Raw genomic sequence first — 27,826 nt, forward strand, 5'->3', positions numbered from 1 at the left:
GTTGTTATTATATTTTCATAGACTTTTAACTCTTTAAGAAGAAATAATATAATAAAGAAAACACTTGGGTTTAAATTTTGGCTCTCTTACTACTTGTGTTCCTTTCAGCATGTCACTTAACTTCTGTTGACCTCAGTTTTCTTATCTGTAAAATGAGACAAAATATGACACAATAAATACAATAAAAGTTTATTTTAAAAGGTAAAAACTATTCTTAGATCATGGACTGTACAAAAAGAGGTGGCAGGATAGATTTGGCCCTTGAATTTACCAACTTCTGATCTAGATTCTTGGCTGATATAGCAAATACAAGTGAATAAGATGTAGGAAATAGGAAAGGAAAAAACTCTGGCATCTGGAAGTGTCCTGTTTCTATTATCACAGATTCCATGCCATAGACAGCATGGTATAGCGGAAAAGTCAAAAGTCCTGGTTTTAAATTCTTGGTCTGCCAATTACTAACTTACCCTCTCTGGACCTTATTATCTCTATCCATATATGGCGGTTGGACTAGATGATCTCCAATCCTTTGACACTTACTGGCTATGTGACCATAGTCAAGTCATTTAACCTCTGTTTGTCTCAGTTTCCTTAACTGTAAAATGGGGATAATAATAGCAGCTATCTCCCAGAGTTGTGGTGAGGGTCAAGTGAAATAATATTTATAAAGAAATTAGCACAGTGCCTGGCACATAGTAGGTACTATATAAATGTTACCTGTTATTGTTAATGTTATATTATTATGTTATATTGTTAATGTTAGAATATTAATATTATATTATTATAGATTTTATATTAATATATTATATTATATTGGTATAATAATAATAATACCTTGGAACTGTGGAAGTCCCCTGCACATAATTATACTACAAAGGTCTTCACCTTGTTGTTGGAACTCCCTCCAACTCAGAGATCACAAGCTCTCCATGTTCATGAAATGACATGGCTGAAAAAAGATCATCTCCCTTAGGCTAGACTTCCCATGATCAGCCTCTGTGCACTTAACTAGAGCTGGTCCTTGTATAGCAGGCATGTAAGAGCAATGTACTTCACTTTATACATAGCAGGGTTAAATAGGATCTGGGGTATGACCATACTCAACCTCATCCTGCCACTTGACTCATAATTATATAGTTTAATTTATCTTCTCAAGTCCCCTAATTGGTGTCTGTTGTGAGAATTAATTTCTTCTTAGTAATCTTACAATTTTTTTTCTTTCATCAGTTAATCAGCTCAACTAATTAAATATTAGTTATTTAATAAAATGAAGAAAATTTCTTTCCCAATGCTTGTCTATAATTGAATAAATATTGCAATGACTGAATATAGAAAATTTATAAATGGGTAAAAGCAATAACAAGCATAAAGGAATATATAACTATTTGCAGTTTTTGGTGATGACCAATGTCACAGTCAGAGTCATGCCTTCAATATAACAGTAGTGGACGTATCTGGAAATTTAGTTTAATTTCATTCATTAACTGACGCTAATAAAAGTCTCTAAAGAATCTCAGTATTTCTATTAAAGATCAGTCTTTTTTTCCCTTCATCTTCTCTTCAGTAATCATAGAAAATAATCTTTTAAAATGTGTTGTATTTGTCACTTCCTCAGAGTCTTCATAGACTCCTCTTTATAATTTTTTAATAATACCAGTTAAAATAGTTTCAATAAGAAGGACATTTCTCCTCACCTCCTTCCTGTCTGTCTCCTTCACAGATACCTCACAGATCCTCATGCATCACAGATCAAACACAACTTTCTCCTTGATTCCATTGAGTTATCTACTCACCTGTCACTTTGAGACCATGAGCACAAACTACTTTTCTTGCAATGATTCACATGACTTCAATACTCCTAAAGAGACAGTAATTGAATCTCTAATCTCGGTGAGATAAGCATTCAAAACAGGAATTATACTTGTGTGACAATATAGTCTGTCCCCAGGGCTGAGTTTCCTAACAGAAGGCCTGTTTGGACCTTCTAGAGCTTGAGCTCTGTTGGTATAGCTGACAGAATCTTAGGGTCCCCACACCATGTTGAGACTCTAGAGGAGGATTTTAGTGTAGGCCTTGACATAGTGGGTGCTTTGAAAAATCATGATAATCTGTAAAATGGGAGGCATCTAGATGAAATGATCTTGAAGGTCTCTTGTAGTTCTAATTCCTATTATCTGATGATCCAATGGTCCTGTGACTAATGGACTAACTTCCCATTTTAGTAATTCCTTTGAACTCAATCACCTGTTGTCATGATGACAGCATCATGGGCTATGGCCAAGGATGGGAATAATCCTGGGAAGAGATGACCCTTTGGATATGAGGATGGCACCATTTTCCAAGTTCCTTTTTTCCCCAGTATTGTGGTTGAATTGTCACAGCTCCATTCCCACCCTTCCCCTTGGCCCTTTGTGAGCAGTGATACATTGTGGAGTCTGTGCCCATAGCATAGACAAGCCAACAGGACACTTTTTCCTTTGGCACAATTATGAGCAGGTGCTGGTACATTATGCTGCATTTTCCCCTCTGAGGAATTGACTCATCCCTGTGATGAGCTTTTAAAATCAATTAATTTTTTTTTTAAACAGGCTTTTTTCCCTAAACTGAAAAAAGTTATCTTACTGATGTCATAGTGACCGGAGAGAGGCAAGTGATCTGAGCTTTAGAGACCTTGACAAGACTAAGTTCTTTTCCTTTCAAAAACAGAAATGTTGGAGAATAGAGCTATTGTGTGCCCTCATAATTGTGTGATTGGCAAAGGTGAAATTGACTCTTGGCTCTAATTGTAAGCAAATATAAGCAAAGTCCCCTGAGCAGGTACTTTTGTCTTTGGGTATCATGAAAAATACAATGAAGCCCCCAAATGGCTACAAGTGTGAATGTTCAGAAGCTGTGGAACTGGTATCTGTTTGCTCTGGCATTCCAACATTGGAATCTCTAAAACATCATGGGAAAATGTGTTCATGTTGTCCAACCTCATGGAATCAAGGATTTTTTGTTGTTGTTGTTATTTTTCTGGATGTACACTGCACAGTTCAAACATGGCGGTCTTTACTGTCCATTCCAGTCATGGATTTTATGACTGAGATGGGGCTAGACTCAGAGCCAAAACTTTTGACAAGATAGAATGATGAGCTGGTGAACTGGAGCTATGCAGACCAGCCAATTGGATTGTCTAGGTCAAAAATACAACCATTTGAATGGGCTTAGTAATTCAGTCAATCAATAGACATATATTAAGTGCTTACTATGTAGCAGGAACTGTATTAAGAGCTGGGGACAAAAAGAAAGGCCAAAGGATGGTCCCTGGACTCAGGGAGTTCACATTCTAACAGGGGAGACAACATGCGAACTATATGCATATAAGGAATAGACAGAGCAGATGGAAAATAATCTCACAGAAGCTGACCGATATACTGACTGAATTCTTTGCCTCAGTCTTTACTGAAGAGATTAGAAATTCCCCATACCCAAATTATCTCTGGGATTGTCCAGATTACACGGATCAGCTTTCAGCTCTCTGCTTTGCTGTCGGCCACAGAATGCCAGAGGGGATCCACTCTCGATGATGCTATATTTTAAAATGTATGTCAATGTTTCATTTGCTGTTTTTCCCTTTGGGGAAAAGAAAGTAATTTCTAGTGTCCTAGTGGTTTTTCAACTTCTATCACTCAGATCACTCCTTCACTCCTCCAGAGTTCAATTATCAAATAACAGAGTATTAACTGTGCACTTATGAAGCTAGGAATCTTTCAGAAATAAGTGAAATTTGGGGCAGCTAGATGGTGCAGTGGCTAGAGCACTGGCCCTGGAATCAGGAGGACCTGAGTTCAAATCCAGCCTGTAGGTACTTACTAGCAGTGTGACCCTGGGCAAGTCACTTGACTCTGCTTCTACCTCCCGTCCAAACAAAAAAGGAAGAAGTGAAATTTTATTGAAAAAATCATCCTTGGGGCCTCTTTTCCAAGATAATGGCCAACTGAGAGGTAAAATGGAGACAATGTCTGATATAAATGTAGACGAAAGCAGAATTTCTCTAGAAGATGTTCCCAAAGATAACAGCAAGGGGCACTTATTACTTGTGTTATGACTTAGGCAGTACTATACAAATTAAGGATTTGAGAAGCCAAATAACTAGTAATAGGCAGGAAAGTCCAGTATAATAAAAATCTCCCTCATCCCAACTATACAAGCTTTGAAAGAGAGCATGCCATTGAAGGCCAGAGATTATGCTATATTTGTGCTTTTTCCAGTGCCAAATAACAAGTGCATCTGTAGAAAATCCACGTTAGCCTCCCTGTTAGAGCAACAGGGAAAAGTGCTAGAAGAAAGCCTTGCAAGCAGAGATAGCAAATACACGGCCTGAAGGCTACCTGTGGCCCACAGCACTTCCAAGTAAGGCCTGAGCCAGATTAAAATGTAATTGGGAAATATTTAACAATATGAATAAAAAATACAATCAAACAGAGATAATATTACATTTTAAAACTAAGTCAATATTTGGCCTGCAGGGATACTTATGCATGGTTTAGTGTCCCCCCATTTCTATTTGAGTTTGATACCACTGCTCTAAAGTATCCCACAGAGTACTACAGCTAATCAGGGAAAATGAAGTGTTCCTGAAAAGAATAGAAGTCACAGTACAGAAAGAGGAAAGCAAGAAGACTAAAGAATCCAAGGATCACAGGGTAATCTAGACCTACACGAGGAGGTCAGAAGGCAGAAAAATGGAACACAAGACTATGGTCATCCATTAGGGAATGGCTGAACAAGCTGTAGTATATGAATGTAATGGAATGCTATTGTTCCATAAGAAATGATGAGCAGGCTGACTTCAGAAAAGCCTGGACTTGAATCAACTGATACTGAGTGAAGTGAGCAGAACCAGGAGAACATTGTACATGGTAACAGCAACACTAAGTGACGACCAGCTCTGATAGACTTAGCTCTTCTTAGCATTGTCTTCTAAGACAATTCCAAATGACACATGATGGAAAAATCTATTCACATGCAGAGAAAGAACTATGGAGTCTGACTGTAGATTGAAGTATACTATTTTCTCTCTCTTCTTTTGTTTTTTCTTTCTTGTGGTTTTTCACTTTTGTTTTGATTCTGCTTTCACAACATGACTAATAAGGAAATATGTTTAATATGAATATACATGTACAGCCTATGTCAGATTGCATGCTGTCTTGAAGAGGGGAGAAGGGAGGGAGGTGGAAAATTTGGAACTCAAAATCTTATAAAAGTGAATGTTGAAAACTAAAAATTAATTAATTAATTAAAATTTAAAAAAAAAGAAAAATGGGACACAGAAAAAAAGGAAAGGCCACCAAACCATCAGAACTATAGAATTGTCTGGATCATCCCCAAAGAGAATGGATATAGATTTTCTAATAAGGAAGCATTTTCCCTTGCTCCACAAAATGATGAGGATTATGCACAGGTTCATCTTGGAGACAGTATCTTCCACTGGTCAAAGGAAAAAGAGATAAGTCATGATGGTTGGTAACTCCTTGCTAAGGGCTGTTGACATTGTCATATGACATGAGCAATGAGGAGAGGTACATTTCCTGGGATCTGTTTCTATGTTATAATGAAAACCTTCCCAAGACTTTGTATGTGACCTTGGGCAAGTCACTTAGCTGCCACAATCCTCAGTTTCTTCATTTATAGAATGAAGGGGTTTTTACCAACTGACTTCTGAAGTTTCTTTCATTTCTAGATATGTGATCTTGTGAGCCTACTGCATGATTGCCAAATTTGAGTATTAATACTCACTTTTGGGGATTTTCCCAGGGCAAGTGATACTAGCAGAAAGGAACCAGCTGATTGGCCCCAGTAGTCTTCTCTGTCAGCTCAACTAGGATCTCTAGAGAATATAAAATCCTGGGCAAAAAACTGAAGACCTTTGGAATGTAGGTGATGTTTACGATGGGGCTGCCAGTTTGAAGGTACTATAGGAGTCTCAAAAGATAAAGGGATGTGGGAAAGGAAGACAATTGTTAAAAAGATTGCATGTGAGAAAAGGGTTTAGATTCCTGGGCCAGATACAGTAGTGATGGACTCTTGGCTAGGGATAAGGTAAAGGCTAGGAAGAATATATTTACCCAGTGACATGATTCTGATCAAAAAGGCTTTAAATTAAAAATAGAAGGGGAAGGAGAAAACTATTCACATAAATCTGCAATGCCAGATATCAGAGAGTGTAGGAAATAAGATAGGAAAAATATCAGTGGAGAAGACCCAATAATTCACAGGAGACACCTGTTCACCAATGTACAGCATATAAGTAATTAACAAACTGAACTAGATGTCTCCACTCAAGAAAACAAATTCCACCTCTGAAGTATTACTGAGACTCAGTGAGATGTGATTCACCAACGAGGATACATTTTATTTAAAAGGAACTGATTAGACAAAGGAGAAGGCAGAATAACATTTACTGTAGAAGGCGAAAGAGAAATTTCAATCACCCAGGTGCACCTCTATGCTAATCTGTGGAAAAGGAGACAGCATGCTCCAGTGGGAAGAATTCTGGTTCCAGAGTCAGAAATCTCAAGTTTAATCTTCCTTCTGACGCTTAATTCCTGGGTGGTCTTTGACAAGTCACTTACCCTTTGTGAGCCTCAGCTGAGGTTGCTGGCCTCGGTGGCCTCTTTGTCCACTTGGCTGTCAAAGAGCACTTCCTAAGGGCAGGTCTGACCATGTGACCCCTCCTTCCTACTCCCTACTCAATAAACTCCAATGATTCTCTATCACCTCCGGGATCAAATGTAAAGTCCTCCACTTGGTGTTCAAAGTCTAACCTGCTACTCTTCTTATACCTTACGTGCTCCCCACCCCCATGTACTCTGTGATCCAGTGACATTGGTCCCCTGGCTGTTTCTTGAATGAGATACTTTTACTGGCTTCCTACCATGCTTAAAATCCTCTCTGTCCTCATCTCAGACTGTGGGCTTCCCTGGCTCCCTTCAGGTCTCACCTAAAATCTCACCTTTCTCCAGTGAGAGGTGGGAAAGGTGAGATTTTTAGCTGGGACTTCTTAATTTAGAAAGGCCATAAAAGCATTTTGCCTGATTAACTTGGAAATCAATTTCCCCAGATTTGCAGAGAGGACTCCACCTTCCCATTCCTTCTTTGAATCTATAGAACTAATTTCAGGTCTGCTCTTATCTCACGTTCTCTTGAGGCATAGATCATCACTGAAGTAATTTCATTTCTGTTCCTTTTGTAGTCTCCTGCCCTGCGTTGGAAGCTCCACCCAACGGGAGGAAGTTTGGCAGCAAGTACTTAGTGGAACACGAGGTCCATTTCACCTGTAATCCTGGCTTCCAGCTGATTGGCCCCAGTAGTCTTCTCTGTCAGCCCAATGGCAATTGGACAGGAGACAAACCGGAGTGCAAAGGTATTTATTGCTCTCTATCTTCTCATGGGTAGGGTGTTTCTGTGGGCCTGGATTACCTTCTCCCAAGCTCATACATGACTTTAGAAAAGGAAGTTGTGTAGTGACTATCCTACTATTATAAGGTAGTAATCAATAGTAATTGGGGTGCTAGTAATAGACTTCCTTGCTTTATTTGATTTTCCAACCTCCCACTGAAAAACTGCAGCACTTTATATAGGTTGCAGACAGAATGAGAAAAAGGCATATGCTTCTTTGCTCTTTTTTTCTTTCCTTACCTTCCTTTCCATCCTACCCCTCAAGGAGAATCTATAAGAGACTTTCCACATGGCTAATGTGCTCTTGTGAGTTCCAGTTTGTGAAAGAAAGAATGAATAATAAATTTGTTAAGCACCTACTATGTGCTATGCACTGTCCCAAGTTCTGGGGATATAAATTTAAAAAAAAAATACAGTCATGCTCTAAAGGAGGTCATACTAAAAAGAAAAAACATAAAAGAAAGTTTAGCTGTCTGTGGTCATTATCCCTGGGATTGGAGGGATGGTTCCTGAGGCCCTGTGATGCCAATTTGCTACATGTCTTTTAGGTAGGCAAATCCCGGCAGAGAACCTAGGACTCCAGCAGAGTATATGAAAGCTGGCATGGAAAAAGTTTCTTCCTTCTTTTCCCTCTGCTCAAAGGAAACAGAACACTCTTTTCTGAGTGTGCTAGGGAGAATCTGCCTTCAGAATGGGAGTGTCCATTTTGGATGGACCTTCTGTTTAGTTTTCAAAGGACCAGCAATTAGGTCTGCCAATATTATCACCAAGAAAAATTTACAGAGAATTTTCTTCCATGGGGACTGTTTGGTATGACAAACATAGTTTTACATAGTTCTGGTTTGTTTGATATGATCTCAGCAGAGAAAGAACTGATAAATAGAAGTATGTATAGAATAATTTTACACACACATACCTTTTTGTGTCTAATGATAGCCGTCTGGGGGGGAGAAAAAAAAAGAAATTTGCAAGATAATTTTGTTGTATATTTGAAAGGAATAGCAAGTTGTACATAGTAGATTTACAGTTTCATACACAATCATCTTTTTATTGTACTGTATTATGGAAATGCTTGTTTTATTCCATAAATTAAAAATAATTTTTTTAAAAAGCAGCTGACAAATGTAGTAGAGTGAGATGATAGGTACATAGGTGTTATAAATAACTGTTGATTACATTAAATAATTCATAAATAACTTAGAATATGTAAATAAATTGAATACATATTGATATATTTAAACTTAAGGCAGGAGTTGGATTAGATATCCTACAAGTTCCCTTCCAAATTTTAAATTCTTAGGTCATACCTGTATGTATGGCACAGCTAAAGACAAGAGCTAACCAGTTAATACCAGCTACAAGGAATAACAATGAGTAAATTTGTGAATTAAGGTTCTATTTATCCTTCTTTTGGGAAGGATAATAATTTGTCAGTTGAGTACAGGTACCATCTACAAACATGTTAGCTGAGTTGAGTTAGTCTTTTCAAAAGTCAAATAGTTGTAATTCAATTGTGTGGAAATTTAAACAAATTTTAATTTATTCATGGTCGCAATCAAAGCTAAATATCTACTTAAAATGAAGGATTTACATTTAAATATAGGAATAATCAGAAGCCCCTAATTTAGAAATTATATGTATATGTATAATATGTACATATACATATTTTATATATATATATATATATATATATGTACACACACACACACACACACACACACACACACACACACACACATATATTTGTCCTGTCCAGACTTTAGTTTTTGTTGCATCTAAATCAATGGTTCTTAAGCTGGAGTCCGAAGACCCTCTGAAGGGATTTTTAAACTTGAGGAAAAAATGTATCTTTATTTTTTCTAACTTCTAACTTAAATTTAGCATTTCTTTCAATTCTTTAAAAACATGATTCTGAAAAGTGATCCATACTGCCAAGGGAGTACAGGACAAACATACAATGATTATAGATCATTACATATAGGTCATATAGATGATACACAGAAGTTAGCATCACATGGTTGCAATGGAATGGTGTGGGTTAGTAGGTGGGTTTGTATTAAGGAAATGCCTTCTTCCCTGAATGTGATTAAGAGCAGAGACAAGAAGCCTCAGAACTGCACTCTTAGATATTATTTGAAATCTTCTAGTCTAAGGTCAATACTCATCAGCAGTTACTAAGTTAGCAAGCTCTTAGGACTCTTCCTTCCTGCTCACTCACAGATCATCAGGACTCCCACCTAGGATCTATTTCTCACCTGGGAACAAGTGGGCAGAATGTGATGGCTTGGGCCAGTTCCAAATGCAGCACACAAATTGATGTCCAAGATCAGAAAGGGGTGGTATCCCATAACACAGAAAGCAGAAGATTCCTGAATGTCATAGCCCTGCTTAAGCTTCCCACATGTGAAAACACTCAGGGTTTTTGTTATAATAACTTGTCTCTTTGTAGTTGTGGGGAGTTTTTGTTTGATTCCTTCTTCTGTCTTTGAAGAAAGCAGCAATATTTGACTACCTATCATTCTCCTGATAGTGTTTATGTTTATAATTTAATTCTTAAGGCTTAAGGTTGGGGGTAGAAGGATGAGGGGAAAGGTTTCACTGCTAAGCAGCCTCTAGGAAAGGGGCCCTAGAATCCAAAAAACAACTATTGCATTAATTTCATTATCTATATTGAATTAATCCTAAATACTGTGCTCCGAAACTTCAGGAGGCAAGCAAAGCGATTTTGAATCAATTAATTTTGAAATTAATCAAAATTAATTCCATAACCTGTAATGTCAACATAATTGAAGAAACTGACAAGACACACAAACACTAACCTGTCATCCTCTCACCCTGCCCTCAGATACCTATTTGGAAAGATGCCTCTCTGTCAGCATATGACTGATCCAACTTGGCAGGGAAGAAAATTACATATAATTACACCCTGTTAAAAATAATTTAGTGGGCAGAAGTTGGCTCCATGATGGAGAACAGCCATTTGGCATCTTAAATGTCCAACAGATTTTTCCCTCTTGTTCTTCTGAAAGCGATGTTTGTAAAATTTAGGGCCTGCCTAAAACTGGTATATGATAGCCCTAGCTCTTGTCCCCCTGAAAACATGACAAACCAAGATACCCAAAAGAAATACAGGTTGACCCTCATAACACTGCTTCATTCCATTTAAAAATTCAGCACTGGTCCCAGACCCAACCCAAGCTTCTTTTGTTTTCTCTTTCCCAGGATGCCTTTCCTTCTTTGAACATTAACTCAGCAAATGTTTATTATGTAGCTACTTTATTATTGTTATGAGAAAGGATATGTATTAAAAACCTACTGTGTGCCAGGTACTCTACTGGGTTCTGGAGAAACAAATACAAAAGTGAGATAATCCCTGCTTTCAGTGAACACATATTCTAATAGAGGAGAATGACATAAATATAAAGCTGTCGGGTGGCCAAGGAAGGAAGTTTTTGACTGAGAAGTCACAGGGACAATGAGTGGAGCCATGGCACAATCCATAGTCATTCCCTTTCCAGAGGCAATGGTAGGCGGGATGGTTTGATAACTGTTCTCAAAACAAGAGATAGAAAATGGGAGAGGGAAAGGGGTACACAGAGGCATATCCTGCAGAGGCAGGACATCTGGGTTAGACTGTTAAATGGATCACTAGCTAGCTAGCTAGACAGATAAAGTATTTAAGTGCTTATTGCCAGGCACTATTCTAAGTGCTGGGAGTAGGAATACAAGCAAAAGAAAGGCAGTTCCTTCCCTCAGGGAGCGTACACTCTAATGGAGGAAGTCAGTACATAAAAGGGAGCCGAAAAGGGAGGTATAAAGATCCTGGGGAGAGGAAATGTACCCACATTTGCATGTTAGTGTGAATTTAAGTAAATATGTTTCTCCCTTGGATATTTCTTTTTTAAGCACAGCTGCAAAAAAAGCAGCAATATGGAAAGCAGTTCCTGAAATTTTCTGTTAGAGGAATTTCAGACCTCAAGGAGAAGATGGAGAAAGTGAGCGTTTTGTTTTTTTTTTGCTGGGGGAGGAGTGGGTTCAATGGTACCTCTGAACTTGCAGTATATATAGGTTGTCTCCTTCTCTACTTATGAATGAAGGTGGGCCTGCTAAGGATGCTTCAATCAATCAATCAATCAACAAACATTTATTAAGCATTTACTATGTTCCCAGTACTAAGCACTGGGTTCATGTAAAATTGTAAGGGAGATCTTATTCTGGAGGAATGGATCAGAAAGTCTCAGCTCTTTACAGAAGGCTGATTTGGGACCCTTGGCTTGGCAGGGAAAAAGGAAGATAGGAAGAGAATGAGGGCAGGGAATAGGAACATGAAAGCAGTTGAAAGCAATGTGTGTGGACTAGTAATTTCAACTTCTAAGGAGATTTAAGTTCATCTTGTTATGTCTCAAATCCAAACCCAGTTAACTCTAACGGTAGCTGAATGTTTTATCAGTTGGCACAAGGAAGTGAATCTTTGCCTATTACTACTGGGACCAAGAGGTTCTTGGAATTGGACTGGTAGCATTTTTCTGGGTATCAGAATAAAAAAGCAGGAACACCAGTAACGTCTGTTTATTACTGATAGATGATTTCCTAGACTTTTCGCTGACTTGGAAAGTCTCCCCTCCATTATCTCTTCTTACTTTCTCCTTTCCCCAATTATCAATGATGGACAGGAAAATTCTTTTTTTCTAGGTAGATAACTAGGTGGCCCAGTGGATAGAAAGCTAGGGAGCCAGAAGGCTTGAATTCAAATCTGGCCTCAGGCTCTTGTGACCCTGGGCAAATCACTTTTCTAGGGTAACACTAAGGCATGACTGAGGCAGAAACTCAGTTTCCTCATCGATAAAATAGAGACAATAATAGCACTTACTTCCCAGGGTTATTGTGAGGATCAAATAAGATAACATTTGTAAAGCTCTTTGAATCCCTTAAAGCACTATTTAAATGTTAGTTACAGTCAACCCTCAACTTTCACGGGAATGATGTTCCTAGAAAAAGGAGCAAAAGTCAAAAATACAAATGTTGATACATTGAAATTATGGAAAATAGGGAGTTAGATTCCTGTAACCACCAAAAACTGTAATCTTTCATTAGAGATTGCTGAAAATATACTTTTCTGCATATAATTCTTTATAACAAAACATTAATTCTGATAATATGCACTTTTCTTAACAGTAACTGTGAAATAACCAATAAAATGCAATACACAAGATAAAATTGGTAACATGCAAAACATTTTTTCTTACTAGTAATTCTCTAGAATTCTATGACCTCTTGTAGTAACATTCTCAATTTAAAAAAAAAACATTGATTTCAGACAATATTCACTTTTTATAACACATGAAATCTACAGTACCATAACTGCTGTATAGCAAATAAAGTTCTTAAAACAAAAATATTTTTAACCTGAATCTTACCTTCCACTGTGTCAGATGGCAGGGTGAGGGTATTGTTACTATGCTGCTGTAAACCTCTCTACAATGGCAACTCTCTGAAGACCAAGGGAGAGGTGTCTGGGACTCTAGTCTCTACTGTCAGAAGCTGGCAAGACTGGTGAGGTCTTGACATCATCTCTAAGATCTTCTAGGCTGGTGGATGGCACTGGAGACTGTAAGGGACTCATCAACTTGAAATAATCCATCAGTGAATTTAGGGTTGAACCCTGATTTTAAATCCAACATTGTTTCCCTTATAAACCCCAGGACTTTTCATTTCCAAATAGGTTGTCTGCTTTGTGCCCCATTTGAGATCCTTAAGGGTCTCCTGGCTCACAGTGGTTGCAGACATTTCTACACAAAGTTTATCTTATATCTTGATTTTCTCACTAAGTCACATTACTGACTTTGCACACATGGGCTTAGAGCCCAAAGGACTTACACTATGCTTTGGGGCCATAATTGCACACAAAACTTGAGTTTCAAAGGCAAACAAAGAAGCAAATGCATAACTGCTCCTCAGACTTGCTCTCTTCTTTCCTTTCATTTTTTTCTCTGTCGGGCATAGCTGCAAACCCATATAGTTGCCCACACAAAAATGAGGTTACTAATAAAATCACGTGGATGCTTGAAGTCACGAAAGTTAAACATGTCAATGTTGAGAACCAACTATTTTATTAAATGTGATAACTGATGCCTCATACCCAATATTAACTTTGCTCTTGTAGAGGTAGCCAGGTGCCACAGTGAATAGAGCCCTGGGCCTAGAATTAGGAAGACCTGAGTTCAAATCCAATCTTCAATGCTAACTGTATGACTCTGGGCAAGTCACTTAACTGCTGTATGCCTCAGTTTCCTCAACTGTAAAATGAGGATAATAATAGCACTTAACTCACAGTATTGTTGTGAGGATCAAATGAGATAAGATTTATAAAATTTATAAATTTTAGCATGGTACCTGGCATATCATAGGCACTTAATAAATGCTTATTCCCTCCTTCCCTCCTGTCTTTCTTTTTTTGATCCTCCTTAATTTTAGTTCCTTCCCTCTGAGATTATTCCCAATTTATCCTGTATATGTCTTGTTTGTATATAGTTATTTGCGTGTTGTCTCCCCCAGTGGGTTAAATACTTCTTGAGAGAAGTGACTTTGTTTCTTCACCTTTCTTTCTATCCCTAGCACTTAAATAGTGCTCAGCACATAGTAGTTGCTTAATAAATGCTTATTGACTTGTGGACTTTGTTTATCCTCTCCCTTCATCTCTTCTCTTCTCTTGGCTCACCTTTGAGATGGAATAGTTACTATTTGACAAGAGCATGATAGGTCATTGCCTGGAGACAATATACTTGAATTGGTGAAAAGAGAGTTACAGTAAGAGGTAGGGGGATGAGGAGCTCTGGGGCTATATTAGCAGGTGCTTAATAAGTGGTTGTTCGAACAAATGAATGAAACAATGTTGGTAAAACTATAGACATCCTTGGCTAAGTCAACCATTTAAATTCCTGTAAGATAATGTTGACAGGATGAGAGAATCAGAGATTTAGAACTAGAATGGACCTTAGAGGTCACATAGACCAACTTTCTCATTTTACAAATGAGGAAATTGAGGCTCAAAAGAAGTTAAATGACCTTCTCAAGGTCACATAAGTAGTACGTGGCAGTCAAGATTTGAACCCTGGTCCTTGTGATTCTAAATCCAGCACTGTTTCCCTTACATGGTGTCAATATGGTATAAAGCCCCAGGACTCCTCATTCCCAAACTTATTCTGACTTCTTTGTGACTCTCTTTCCATTCATTCAAGTATATTCCTTCCAGTTGATGATACATCATGCTCCCTCCAATAATTACTATTTTAACTTTATAGTGAACAAAGAGTGGAGGAAGGATGGAATCAGGAAGGATTTGTGTTTAAATCCTGCAAGTCACATAATAACTAATTTACAGAAAGATTCTTGATCTGCCTTGGTGAATGGATTTTCCTTACTCTAATAAAATCATGGAGCTAGAACTGCTGCCCTCCCCCAAAGTGAGAATTTTTAAAAATAATATTTTTTTCTAATTACACATAAAAACAAATTTTAACATTCATTTAAAAAAAATCTTTGAGTTCCAAATTTTCTCCCTCCCTCCCTTCTCTTTCTTCTCCCTCCCTTCCCTTTCCCTTTTCTCCCTCCCTTTTCTTCTCCCTAATATGATATGTGTTATATATGTGCAATCATGTAAAACAGATTTTTGTATTAGTTATATTGTGAAAGAAACAGATAAAAAACATAAAAAATAAGGAAAATGAAAATAATATACTTTGATCTGCATTGACTCCATAGTTCCTTCTCTGGAGGTGGATAGCACTTTCCATTTTGAGTCCTTTGGAATTATCTTAGATCATTGTATTACTGAGAAGAGCTAAGTTATTTATAGTCAATCATCACATAATGTTGCTGCTACTGTGTAGAATGTTTTCCTGGTTCTGCTCACTTCCTTCAGTATTAGTTCATGTGAGTCAAAGTGAAAATGTTAAGAAAACTTTCTAATGTATCTCAAAGTCCTTTGATTGAAGATACTTCAGTCACTAATGTAGCTATGTGTGTATTAGGTATTTAAGTACCTACTATTTACTAGGCACTGTAATAAAAGATGGGTCATACAAAGAAAAGACAAAAACACAACCGCACAGTCCCTGCTTTCAAGGAGCTCACAGTCTAGCAGGGAAGGCAATATGAAAAGAGCTATGTCCAAACAGGATATGGGCGGTGGGGGCGGGGGTGGAGAGCAAAAGGAGCAATCTGCTTAAAATATGAGAAAAACATTAGCAGCAGGGAAACATCACTGTGTCTCCTTCAATATTTCAAGGAGCTGTGATTTCACCGGTGTGAATACTCCCTCTATAGCTGCAGATTGCAACCCCTTCATACCTTTATACATAATTTAATATTGAATTTCTGTTCCTCTGTCTCACCTCAAAAAAAAATCATAGTCTGATGGCCAGTCTTCCGGTGCCAAGCCTTTCCAAACTCAGCTAGACTGGTCTTCTGACAGAAGACAGTCTATTCTCAAGCCTGTGTTTGACGCCCTCTCAGCTATGTAAGACCTGCCACAGCTTGTATTCCGTGGGCATAGCCTTAACAAAAAAAAAAAAAAAAAAACAAATCTAGGGCAACCCAGCATTGGAGAACCTGGGCAATGGAATGCAAAAGATGCAATAAACAAAATAATTCAATAAAGTCAAACATGCCACCAGACCACCTGCTGCTTTGCCCTTCTACCTCCTAAGCTTAGTACTTAGTAACCTGTCAAATGCCTGTGCTGTTAACATTCATCTGTCCATCCAGAGAATAAGGAGTTCCTTGGGATCTCTGAAACTGCTCAGCATTTTGCCACATTCCACAGTCTTGTCTTGTCTGACACAGTAATGAGATAGTTTAGCCTAGCTGCAGGGACCTGGGACTTCCTAGAGCTGCTAGAGGGGAGTAGGGAGTGGGGAGGGTAAGAAACACAAAAGGATTATATCACATCTACTAGAAAAGCCAGAAGCTAAGAGGGACTTATGGGCTGAGGTCATCGGGCCATTAAATCCTCCCTGACTCCTCAGCAAGATAAGGAATAGAGGGGGTACTTATGATACCTTTCACAAAATGAAAATTCTTGGCAACCGACTCCAGACAGGGAAATTTTACATTCTATCCCCAAACACCTGTGCAGAGGCTGAACCTTGCATTCCAATGAGAAGCTGGCAATTATCTGGCCCTAAGCCCCTCTTTCAGGTGCAGTCATAGCTCCCGGCTTCCACCTTAACTAAAGCAAGAAAAAGACAGTGGAGCGGAGTCCCTGTTGGGGGTCAAGTTGAAGGACATTGGGGTTAATACTCTTTGGCTTTCTGTCAATATCTTCACGGTCTAGCAGGCAGCCAGTATTTAGGCTATGCTATTGGGAAGTATGAGGCTAGGAAATGAGGAATTCCTAGCTCTGTGGTATTTGCTGACTGTCTCCGTTGACATTCCTTGGAGGTGGTGATTTGGTAACATAAAGCATGGGGAATCGATTAAACTAGGGCTTAGGTTAATAGGATGTTGAAAACATTCTTTCCAAAAAAGATAGATATCAAAGCTAAAAACAAGTTTTGAAATTTTTTCTTTCATTATTAAAAAACATTAACATAATTTTCTTCAAAATTTAGATGAAGCTTACTTCACTCTTTTAGATTTTTCCCAGTGTGTCTTCTATGTGAAACCTTTCTTATGTCACCTTAATACCAGTGCTTTCCCTCTATTATCTCCAAACTTATTTTTTATATATTTTGTTCATACACAGTTGTTTTCATGTCGTCCTCCTCATGCTGTGAGATCCTTGAGAGCAGAACCTGTCTTCTTTCCTCTTTTTGAATTTCTAGTGCTTAGTACAGAGCCTGGTGCATAATAGGTATTTAATAAATGCTTATTGACTAACTGAGTGAATCCAGACAGATATCAAGGCTTTCTTAGCAACTAGCTAGCAGTGGGTGATCCTTTCAAGACAAGTGCATTGGGGGAGCACAAACTTTCAGTCAATGTGCTCAGTGCTGCTAAACTTCATAGCATCATCTTTTGGTTTAAAAAGGAAAAGAGAATGAAGGGACACAATCTGGCAACCCGAGGTTGGGTAGTACAATGGAAAGAACTTTGATTTGGCGTCACAGGACCTGAGTTTGATTTCTGGCATGAACTTGGTGAGCTACTTAGACTCTCTGGGACTCAGTTTCCTTATTTAAAAAATGAGAGCATTGAACTCTTAGACCATCCTGTGGTTTGAGGAAATCACAGAATTTTAGAGTTGAAGAGGGCTTCAGAAGCCATCCAGGTCAAATCATGCCTGAATAATTATCCCCTCCACAAATAACCTGGTGAAAGGGAACCCGCTACCTCCTGAGGTAGCACATTCCCAGTTTTGATAGCTCTAACCTGGATATTTTTCTTTAAAACCTAAATTTGCCTGTTGTTGCCATTTCTGCTCATTTCTCCTAGCTCTATTCTCTGGGGCCAAACAAATTTCCTTTCTACCTGATAGTCCTTCAAAGACTTATAGACTTTCCCTTTCCCCCATCAATTATTCCCTCTCCCTGGCCATATATCCCCAGTTCCTTTAAACATTCCTGGCTAGATATCCTGGGAAACTGGAAGACCAGTGGGGATAAAGACTTCCCCATCTGCAAAATGAAAAAGTCTAACCTTGAAGTTCCCTTTTGTGATCCCATGAGATCTAGCCATATGAGGAATGGTTAAAGGATCAGGGCTATACAGGTAGTCAAAGTTTTACAGGCAATGAACAGCAGAGCCAGGGTTTAAACCCAGATTCTCTAACTCCAAGTCTAGTGCTTTTCCCATTATACTGTGTGATCTCCAAGTTTGGATTCAGCCAAAGGGCCACACTTGAGGACCTAGAGGGCCACATGTGGCCTCGAAGCTGCAAGTTCCTCATGCCTGTTCGAGGCCCTTAACTGTCCTAGTTCCCTTCCTTCAGCTCCGCAGTGTCCTCCTTGACAGTAGGGATGCTTTATTCTTGGCGTTTCTGTTGTCATTGCTTAGCACAGTGCCTGGCACTACATTCTTGATTTACTAAAATGTTTTACAGGACTCAGTTTTAAAATCACTGAGTTCTCTGACTACCTTCTAAATTTGATTTAACAAACTTAGCAAGCGTAAATTAAGTACCTACTATGTGCCAGGAACTGTGCTTAAAAAAAAAAAACCAAAAACCACAATAAACAAAACCAACAACACCAACAACCAAAAACCCCCAAACAAAAACAGTCCCTGCCCTGAAGGAGCTTACAATCTATCTATTTGATGGGAATCACCTGGTTTTAAGAAGCAGGCTAGGAGGATTTATCAGAGTCTAATATGGACTGTGTTTCAAGGTTTTAAACTCTAACCCAAAATGGATATGTTAACATCTTCCAACGTGTGAAGTCCTGCTCCCCTAACCAACAGGTTGGTACATACTTCAGCAGTCTGTGGATCTGTGAATATTCTGGCAAATATATGTGGTTGTGAAAAATGGGGCCAAAATAAAGTTCATTGGAATCAGGATGCATGCTCTCTGCACCTGGGGAAGCCTTGGGGAAAGTGGGTTGGCAAGGGTGTGCTGAAACCAGCTTGTACAGGCTCAAGAGGGCCAATTGTTAAACATTTAGTGTGATCATTTACACCTCAGAAACTGGAAACTGCTACAAAGCAGGACTTGATTTATTGGTTTGTTGACTGTCTAGGCTTAAGGTGATGGTAAAAATTTTAATAATACAGATTAAACTTAAAAGTCTCTCATGTATGTATTCCCCTTCTACCCATAGCTGGTTAGTAAACATTTACCAGAATATCCCTGGTTGTGGGTGTTATTGGCACTGTGAGTTACAGACCAGTGGTCAGGTTGGGCAGATCTCCATTAATGCTAATGCCTTCCCTCTGTTATCCCCAATTTATTCTTTATATATTTTGTTTGTACATCGTTGTTTTCAGGTTGCCTCCCCCATTAGACAGTGAGCTACTTGACAGCAGGGACTGTCTTTTGCCTTTCTTTGTATCCTCAGCACTTACCACAGTGCCTGACTTGTAAGAGGCACTCAATAGATGTGGACTGACTGACCAACTGAAAAGAATGTACAATTACCCTTTAAGCAGGAGCCATTGAGTTTTGGTGTTATAAAATTGACAGTGAGATGCAGCTACACAGTTGTTAATACTTCCTGATTCAACAGGAAGTGTCAAATCCAGCGATTATACAGTTAGGGAAGTCGCTCATAAACCATCCACTGTAGTACCTTCTCCTTCTCAACACCAACCATTTTATCTTTGATCTAATATCTTTTTAGCCAGATACTGAATAATACTGCTTAAGGTAGGACTATCGCAGAAGGCTATTGGAAAGCTGACTTCATCAAGACTTTATAAAACAATATGGTTAACTTTTAGATGAGAGATGTCAAAGTCCTAGCCCTTTCCTTTGGATCTTGGGAGGAGCAGTTGGGGGAGGGAAAAGGGAATTCACTCAGGAGGCAATGGAAGGTGAGCTCCCCCTTCTTGGTCACTCATTGGAAAGCAGTTCAGGTTATGTTTGCTAGAAGCTAATTCTCACAGCCTGGTGAAGTTCGTGTTATTGTTGGGGAGGGGAATGTGGCAGCAGCGGCTGGCGTTTGTGTCAACGAAAACTGATCCATGCATTAACATGTGCTAGGGGTTTCTGACACCTGTCCTGTGTTAATCTAGTCATTTTCAGGGCCAAAATCCACATCATTATACTTGAAAATAATTTCTTTTCTTAGACATCAGTGAATGTGCTAGCCATCCTTGTCAAAATGGCGGAACATGTATGGAAGGAGTCAATCAATATAAATGCACTTGTCCACATGGATGGACTGGAAACAACTGTCAGCACCAGGCTCAGACAGGTAGGTAATAGTTTTGTGAGTGGGTAAAAAGAGCAAGAAATTGGAAGAGAAGGCATAAGTCCTAGTGTTCCAAATGATTTGCCTGTATACTTCGCCCATGCTTGGAGTCATAGAATTCTCCCACTGTGCTTCCTGATGATTTCCCTCTGTGTTTCCCAGAAGTCTATCTTCTGTGTAATGGCACTTTAGCTATTCTTTTGGCTAGCACCAAAGCCGCAATTTCTGTTTCTATTAGAACAAAAAGTGGGAAGTCCATGCAATCATCTGAATAATAAATGAAATATGAGGCCTAACACTCAGAGGTAGCTATAGAAATATTACTAATGTTCCCTTGCCATAAAAAAGGAAGAGGATTAATAGATATTCTTAGAGCACTCAATAGCTTAATGACAGGTACAAATCATTGCATTTGTTGAATGTAACCAAAAAGGATTTATTTCTGGAAGAGGCCTATGAAACCACTAAGGTCCAAAAATGGAATAAAAAAGGACTTTTGTGAGTGACAGCCTCATGAACTCAGTCAACAATATGTTGATGTGCTGACAAGCATCCAACAAATGGCTAGGTCATGTGGATTTATTTATGGAATTAGAAGGATATATCATGATGGCAATTCAGGACTAGATCATCACCACCAGAAACCAAGGGGCCCAGAATTAGTGATCAAGGCAGATTATATAAGGAGATGGTAGAAACCATGCAACACATCACTGTAGGTTGTAAATATTCAGTACTTACCATGTAGCTAGTTATACATGATCTGGTACCTATAATTATATTTCAGAAGAGCACTGTGTTTTATGGACTAACAGATAACAAATTCCTATACTACAAAGATAGACCTCAAAGTATATTGGGAACTCATCCATTAAATTACCCTGAATCTGGTTTATTATCACACTATGAACTATTCTCTGTAATTGCTCAGATATAACATGGATCTATAAAAGCTGAAGAACATTTTAATAAGATGGCACCATACCAAAAACTCATAATCCCCAAATTACATACAATGAAAAACTTTCAAAATATATATATACATGTATGCATCATCCTTATTGCCCTATTTGCTAATGGTTTTGTACTGAGGATGACTTCAGTAAGCCTATAGGCAGATAGGTGGCTCAGTAGATGGAGTACTAAACCTGGAGTCAGGAAGACCTGAGTTCAAGTCCAGCCTCAGATACTTCCTAGCTGTGTGGCCTTGGGTAAGTTGTTTAACCTCTTTCTGCCTCAGTTTCCTCAACTTTAAAATGGGGATGATGGTAGCAACTATATCACATATGTTGTGAGGATCAAATGGGATAATATTTGTAAAGGGCTTAGTATGTACCTCACACATAGTAGATGCTTAATAAATGTTTGTTCTCTCCTCTAAAGAGGACAAGCTTACATCCTAATACCCCTTTTGATTCAACCACAAACCAGTTATTTTATCTACCTATGAAATAGTCCATGGATCATTAAATATAGAATAATAATAGCAGGATAATGGCTTGTTCCAGAACTAATTTTATATGAATTCTATTAAAAATATGAGAAAGAAATAATAATAAAGTAATATAATCTCCATTATCCTGTCTTGGAGTTGTCCTAGGGTGTTTTCAGTGAGCTTACAAAAGATAAACTTACACTTTACACTTTTATTCAATTATGAAAAGCAGTTATTTTATCCATCATATAATAGTCTTCAGAGTATTAAGTATAAAGAAATAGTAGCATGTTAATGATTTGTCCAAGGACCATTGTTTATCTGAATTCCCTTGAAAAAGGTGAGAATAACAACAACAAAGATCCAAGTGTGGAATCAAACACCTTTCATGGGTGATATCCACATGAACTCAACCCACAAACATTGAAGAAATAGTGAAGTGAAGCAGATCTGTTTAGAGACATGGAAAAGTTTATGATAATGCTATAGGGTCAGGTCATTCCCATGAGACATTACATAAAAGTTATTCTTAGAGTCTAGACTTATTAGTTGATAGAGATTATGCAAAGAAATGTTAGAAATTGTGCACCATGTCACTGCAAGTTATAAAAATTTAATACCTCAAGAAGCTTTACATCAGAATTTTACATGAGAAGTTTACTATTCTTCAAAAATTGAAAACAAATTCCTATATTACAAATACAGTCCTCAAAATATTCTAAAAAATTCAAGAAATAGGCTGTCCTGAAACTAAACTATTATTAGAAGCAAAACTGTTGCTCACAATCATGTGGACATAACATTGATCTATAAAAAATTAATGACGTTATTTTAAATAGATGTCACCATAATAAATATTCATCCTTTCCAACTACGAAAAGTGAAACGCCTTCAAAACATAGTGACCTAGTGGGATGAATAAAAACAATGTGGAACCAAAGCAAAATACATATCTTTCCAACCATTATGCCTACTTATTGGAGTTGGCCAGAAGATGTTTTTAGTAAACCTACGGGGCACTTACATTCTAATGCCTTTGTTCAGTTACAAAAAGTAGTCATTTTATCTACCTGACCATAGAATGTTTAGCATAAAAAAGCAGAATAATAACTCGTTCCAGGATTGTTTCTTGAAACCCCATAAACAAAGACGAGAACAAGATTAAAAACAATAATCCCTGTCATCCTGCCCAAACAGAATGAGAAGAATGAGATAACAACATCAGCAACAATAATAATGATAGCAGCGGCTGACAATTATGTAACAGTGTTGGATTTGCAAAATGCTTTACATACATCATTTCATATTATCCTCACACTAATCCTGTTGTTTGGTATTATAGGTGTTATTATCTCTATCTTAACAGAAACTGAGTCTCAGAGAGGTTAAGTGACAACTAGGCACAAATGAGTGTCAGAGGCAGGATTCAAACCTAGGTTTTTCCTAAGCCCAAGTTCCTTGTTCTTTGCCCCATGGCACGCTCCCTCTTAGTATACTTCCTTGCTGACTCCCAGACTCAGTTCCTTAGCTGTACTTAGCTATACTCTCCCTGGCTATACTAAGTTGAGAATAGGGCACTTCCCCACAGACCCAACGTGAAATGCTCCAAGAGTAATTTAAAATTGATTTTTTTTTTCTCTTCAGTGGCACCTGAGTGGAGTGTGACCAATGACCCTGCCTTTAGTCGCAAGCCACGTTGTGCCAAGGTGGATAGGACTCAACACTGTAGCTGTGAGGCGGGCTTCCACATGAAGGGCACAGCGGATAACAGCATATGTCAGGGTAAGTGCTCAGGGCACCCATTAGGGCCAGGATTAGGAGGCTGAACCCCTTTGCCTTTAGGCAGTCATTCCTCCTTTAAGATCCTAGGTCTTTGTGGATTGAAAGAACATACAAGCTTCCCCGTGGTCATAGCTACCACCAGCGAGTGACTCAGACAGAAGGGGAAATAAATCAGTTAAATGAGTTCTGTTGTTATCTTTGTGTCTGGAACATGCTTTTTTTGGCGACGCTGTCTTAATGAAGCAAGGAGCTGAGTCACATGCATCAGCAATTGCCTCCTTTTGAACGTCTTGAACAGTACCTCCTGCAGACATCTCAAAATCAACATGCCCAAAACAGAGCTCATTATCTCCTCTTTCCCCCCAGTCCTTCTCCCTTTTCATTATTACTCTTTAGGGCACCACTATTCTGACAGTCGTCTGCACGGTGATTTTCTCTAGTCAGCACCATAGCTAGGGCTATAATGTAGAATTTGAGAGAGACTGAATTATTCATACGATGTTCATTGATTTAAATAATGAGATATCTATCAAATCTCCATTGTATTTTCTGTGTGTGATGTAGTCCCAGTCTCTGTTGATGTGGACAGTGGTAGCAGGATGATTCCATTGCTGTTCTCTGATATTGGGTTCTATTCACTGCCTCCTCATGTATCCCACTGACACCTGATCTCCCTTTTCACCCTGTTGAATCAAGGGATTTGTTCTAAAGAGGAAAAGGGCTGCTACTTTAAGATTTTGCCTGGATTTAAGACCTTAAAAATCACCCATTTTTGCAACTGTTGAAATCGATTCTCTCTCCTATCATAACGGATGGGAGGAATTGCTTAAGTCTTTTAATGGAAACAGCTAAGGGTCCCAAAGTCCTTTATTCCCAGGCCACCTTGCTTTGCTCCAGACTAGACTGTATTAACTAAAGATAATATGCCCTCTGAAACTTCCAAACTTGTCAGCTACGAAGCAGGGACACACCCAGACAGTGGCATGCAGGCTGAGAAATGCATGTACTTTCATTGCCTGTCAACACCAGCCTGCCTGGGAGGACGTTGAGTCAGCTCTACCTCCCAATAGATGAATGGAAAGAATTGGCCTCTTCTCCAGCCCCACTGGCTCCTTCCCCTCTTGTTCTCTTTACCCCACACCCTTATTTCTACTGTCCCTTGAGCTTCTGAGAAAAAAGCAACTCATTGGAACCTCCCAAACATCTCTTTGTGGAAAGTTAGTTCAGCCTCCAGTGAAGTATTCCTATGCTTCAAGGGTTGCTACATCTCAGCCTGGGAGTTCCCTGAGGGCTCAAAGACATTCCCAAGGTCAAGGGTTCTTTATCCTTTTTGTGTCATGGCCCCTTTAGCAGTCTGGTGACATCTGGAGATCTTTTCTCAGAATAACATTTTTTAAATGCGTAGGATTACCAAAAAAAATTATATTGAAGTATAGTTATCAAAATAAATTAAAAAAAAAAAAACAAGTTCACAGCCCCCAGGTGAAGAACCTCTACCGGGGGCAGAAGTGTGTGGATGTCACACTAGTGGCCTAGGCCATTACAACTTGCATTGTCCCCAGACTCATGGATGTCGATTGTGGGAGATGGGGGGAATAATTTTTTTTTCTCCACAGATGTGAATGAGTGTGAGGTTTATAAGTTGGAGGGGGCCAACCAGCTCTGTATGCACAACTGCATTAATACCCCTGGATCCTTCCGCTGCTCTTGCCCAAGCGGATATCGCATTCTTGAGGATGGAAAAAGCTGCGAAGGTGAGTTACGTCCTGCTGATTGAAAAAAGTCATTGGTTGGGAGTGGGGGGGAGAGACTACAGAGCAGACAGGAAGACCCCCACTTCTAACTCATTCTGCTGTTTCAACTTTCTAGGTCCTGAGTTAAGGGGTAGAGGCAGGGAGGGGGTGAGGGAAAGGAATGGAAATGATTAGTCTTACAGACATACCTTCCAAATATTCCAGCCTACATGCATGAAAGTTTTTTTCAAAATCAGGTAGAAAAGATTCTCAAGGATGTAACCATTTTCAAGGTTGTAACTGCTCTACAGAGCTAATCCCTGCCTCAGACGGGAGAGGTTTGAAGCCTGCACGGCAGAGGGAGGGGGTAAAGTGGGGAATACGAGTAGATATCATTGCGTTGGAGGAAAAAATCCCATAATTAATAATAATAATAATAATATTGTACCTCACAGTTGGCTATTTCAGGGAAGGTGAGATGTGATCCCTCTTTCCACTGTGATTGGTTGATCACAAACCTCCCTAAAGAGTCCTGGCCCCTGCTTTGGAAACCATTATCCCTGAGGACAGTGAAGATCGTATAGTAATCTGAAGGGGAAAATGGGGAACGGAATGGGGCTATTGCTTTGATGATATCAGTTAGCCTCCTTGGTCCTCAGTGTCCTGATTCCTGTGAAATGAGATGATTGACTAGATGTCCTCAGATGTCCCTTCCAGAATGAGAAATGGGAGGGGACTGATGACAAACTCTGTATACCTCACCACATAAGATAGTCCTCTGGGCATTGCAGAACTATTCAGTGAAATGGGTTTACTGTCTTTTTAAACAGACTGGACACTGGGAATAGGAAAAAAGTTTGTGCCAAGTAGAAACAAAAGGACCAAAGTTATGACTTCAACAATACCTATTTGACACTTGCCATCTTCACCACTAGAGGAATTTGGGGTCTAAAATGTCAGGGTTTTCCCCCTAAACTTCAAAATTTATTTTTAAAAATTTTTAAGTGGTAGCTGGGAAGAAGAGAATTAATATTGCCCATTTATTAGTGATATATGGTGCTTTGGGGAAAGGAAAAAATGTTTCTTCATTATTCCGATGAGGGTACAATGCTAGTAACACTAAATGGTAATGATGATATAAATCACATTTCTATTTTGAAGTTAATTGGTACGGGCCTCACAGTCTGTCTTCTGAGCGCCAGCCTTGCCAGCAAAAGCAATGTGGTACAATGGAAAGAGAAGTGGTTCATCAGATTTTCAGATGACACAAACCTGAGAAGGAGAGCTAATACACCAGATGACAGAGTCAGGATCCAGTCTTGACAAGCCAGAGTACCAAGCTGATTCTAGTAAGATTAAATTCAAGAGAGATAAATATAAAGTCTTGTGCTTGGGTGCAAAATATCAGCTTCACAAGCACAAGATGGGGAAGATAAGAATAGACAATAGTTCTACCTGAGTATTTTAATGGACTACAAAACCTATATGAATCAGGGGTGTGATGTGGCAGCCCCTAACCCCCAAAATTCAAAGCCAGTGTGATCTTGGGCTGCATTAAGAAGGACACAGCTTCCAGAAATATTGAGGAGATACTCCTGCTACACTCCACCTTGGTCAGACCTAATCTGGAGTACTTTGTTCAGACCTGGGAACCATGATTTAAGAAGGATAGTGATAAACTAGAGAGTGTCCAAAAGAGGGAAACCAGGATGGTGAAGGGTCTTGAGTCCATTTCATGAGAATTGGTTAAGAAAAGTGAGAATGTTTTACTTGGGGAAAAGAAAACTCAGGAGAGACATGATAGCTGTGTTCAAGTGTTTGAAGGGTCATCACATGGACAAGGGATTAGATTTTCTGTTTGGCCCCAGAGGCAAGAAGCAGGAATGATAATAGACGGAAGTTAAACAAATAGGCAGATTTTAACTTGAAGTCAGGAAAAGTTTCCTAATAATGTGGGCTGTCCAAAATGGACACCCCCCTTTTCAGGGGACTGAAAGTAGTGGTTTTATACTATGTGAGCACTTGTTGCATGAAGGGATTCCTTTTGTGTCAATTGGACTAGACGATGGCTACTGAGGTCCCTTCCAACTCTCAAATTCTGTGGTTCTGTGCTTTGAATAAACTCAGTCTCTGTCATTTAAATACCTGTGTTACCTTGGGCAAGTCACTTTGCTTGCTGGTTCTCAGTTTCCTTACCTGTAAAATGAAGGTGTTGGACTAGTTCTAAAGTGTCTAAGTCTACATCCTTCAACTTGGAAAAGTTTATTAAAAGTTTGGCACATAAGTATACCATCAATATTATGCACCCAAAAGTATTGTAATCACCAACAGGGATATCTAAAAAGTTGAAAACATATTCTCTGTATCCTCAGGGAATTTACAATCTAAACTTGTGAGATAAAATTTACATACATAAAATGATTATCTGCTATAGCATGTAATGAAGGCACAGATATTAAGAGCAAAATTCCCAGCAATGTTGTGGAATATGCCATAGCTAGGTGGCGCAGTAGAGAGAGCTCTGGCCTTGGAGTCAGGAGGACCTGAGTTCAAATCCAGCTTCAGACATTTGACACTTACTA

General features: G+C 38.9%; 1 protein-coding gene across 1 annotated transcript in view; it reads left to right on the forward strand.

Moving 5' to 3' along the window:
- Positions 1–27,826, forward strand: part of FBLN7 (fibulin 7) — an 84,428-nt gene that overhangs the window by 45,880 nt on the left and 10,722 nt on the right. The window contains exons 3-6 of the mRNA XM_027853928.1: positions 7,238–7,408; positions 20,172–20,297; positions 23,374–23,511; positions 25,128–25,265. Coding sequence (XP_027709729.1) covers positions 7,238–7,408; positions 20,172–20,297; positions 23,374–23,511; positions 25,128–25,265 — 573 coding nt within the window. The remainder of the gene's footprint in view (positions 1–7,237; positions 7,409–20,171; positions 20,298–23,373; positions 23,512–25,127; positions 25,266–27,826) is intronic.

This window comes from Vombatus ursinus, unplaced genomic scaffold (assembly GCF_900497805.2).
Source record: "Vombatus ursinus unplaced genomic scaffold, bare-nosed wombat genome assembly UNPS02010219.1, whole genome shotgun sequence".
In the NCBI taxonomy this organism is placed as follows: domain Eukaryota; kingdom Metazoa; phylum Chordata; class Mammalia; order Diprotodontia; family Vombatidae; genus Vombatus; species Vombatus ursinus.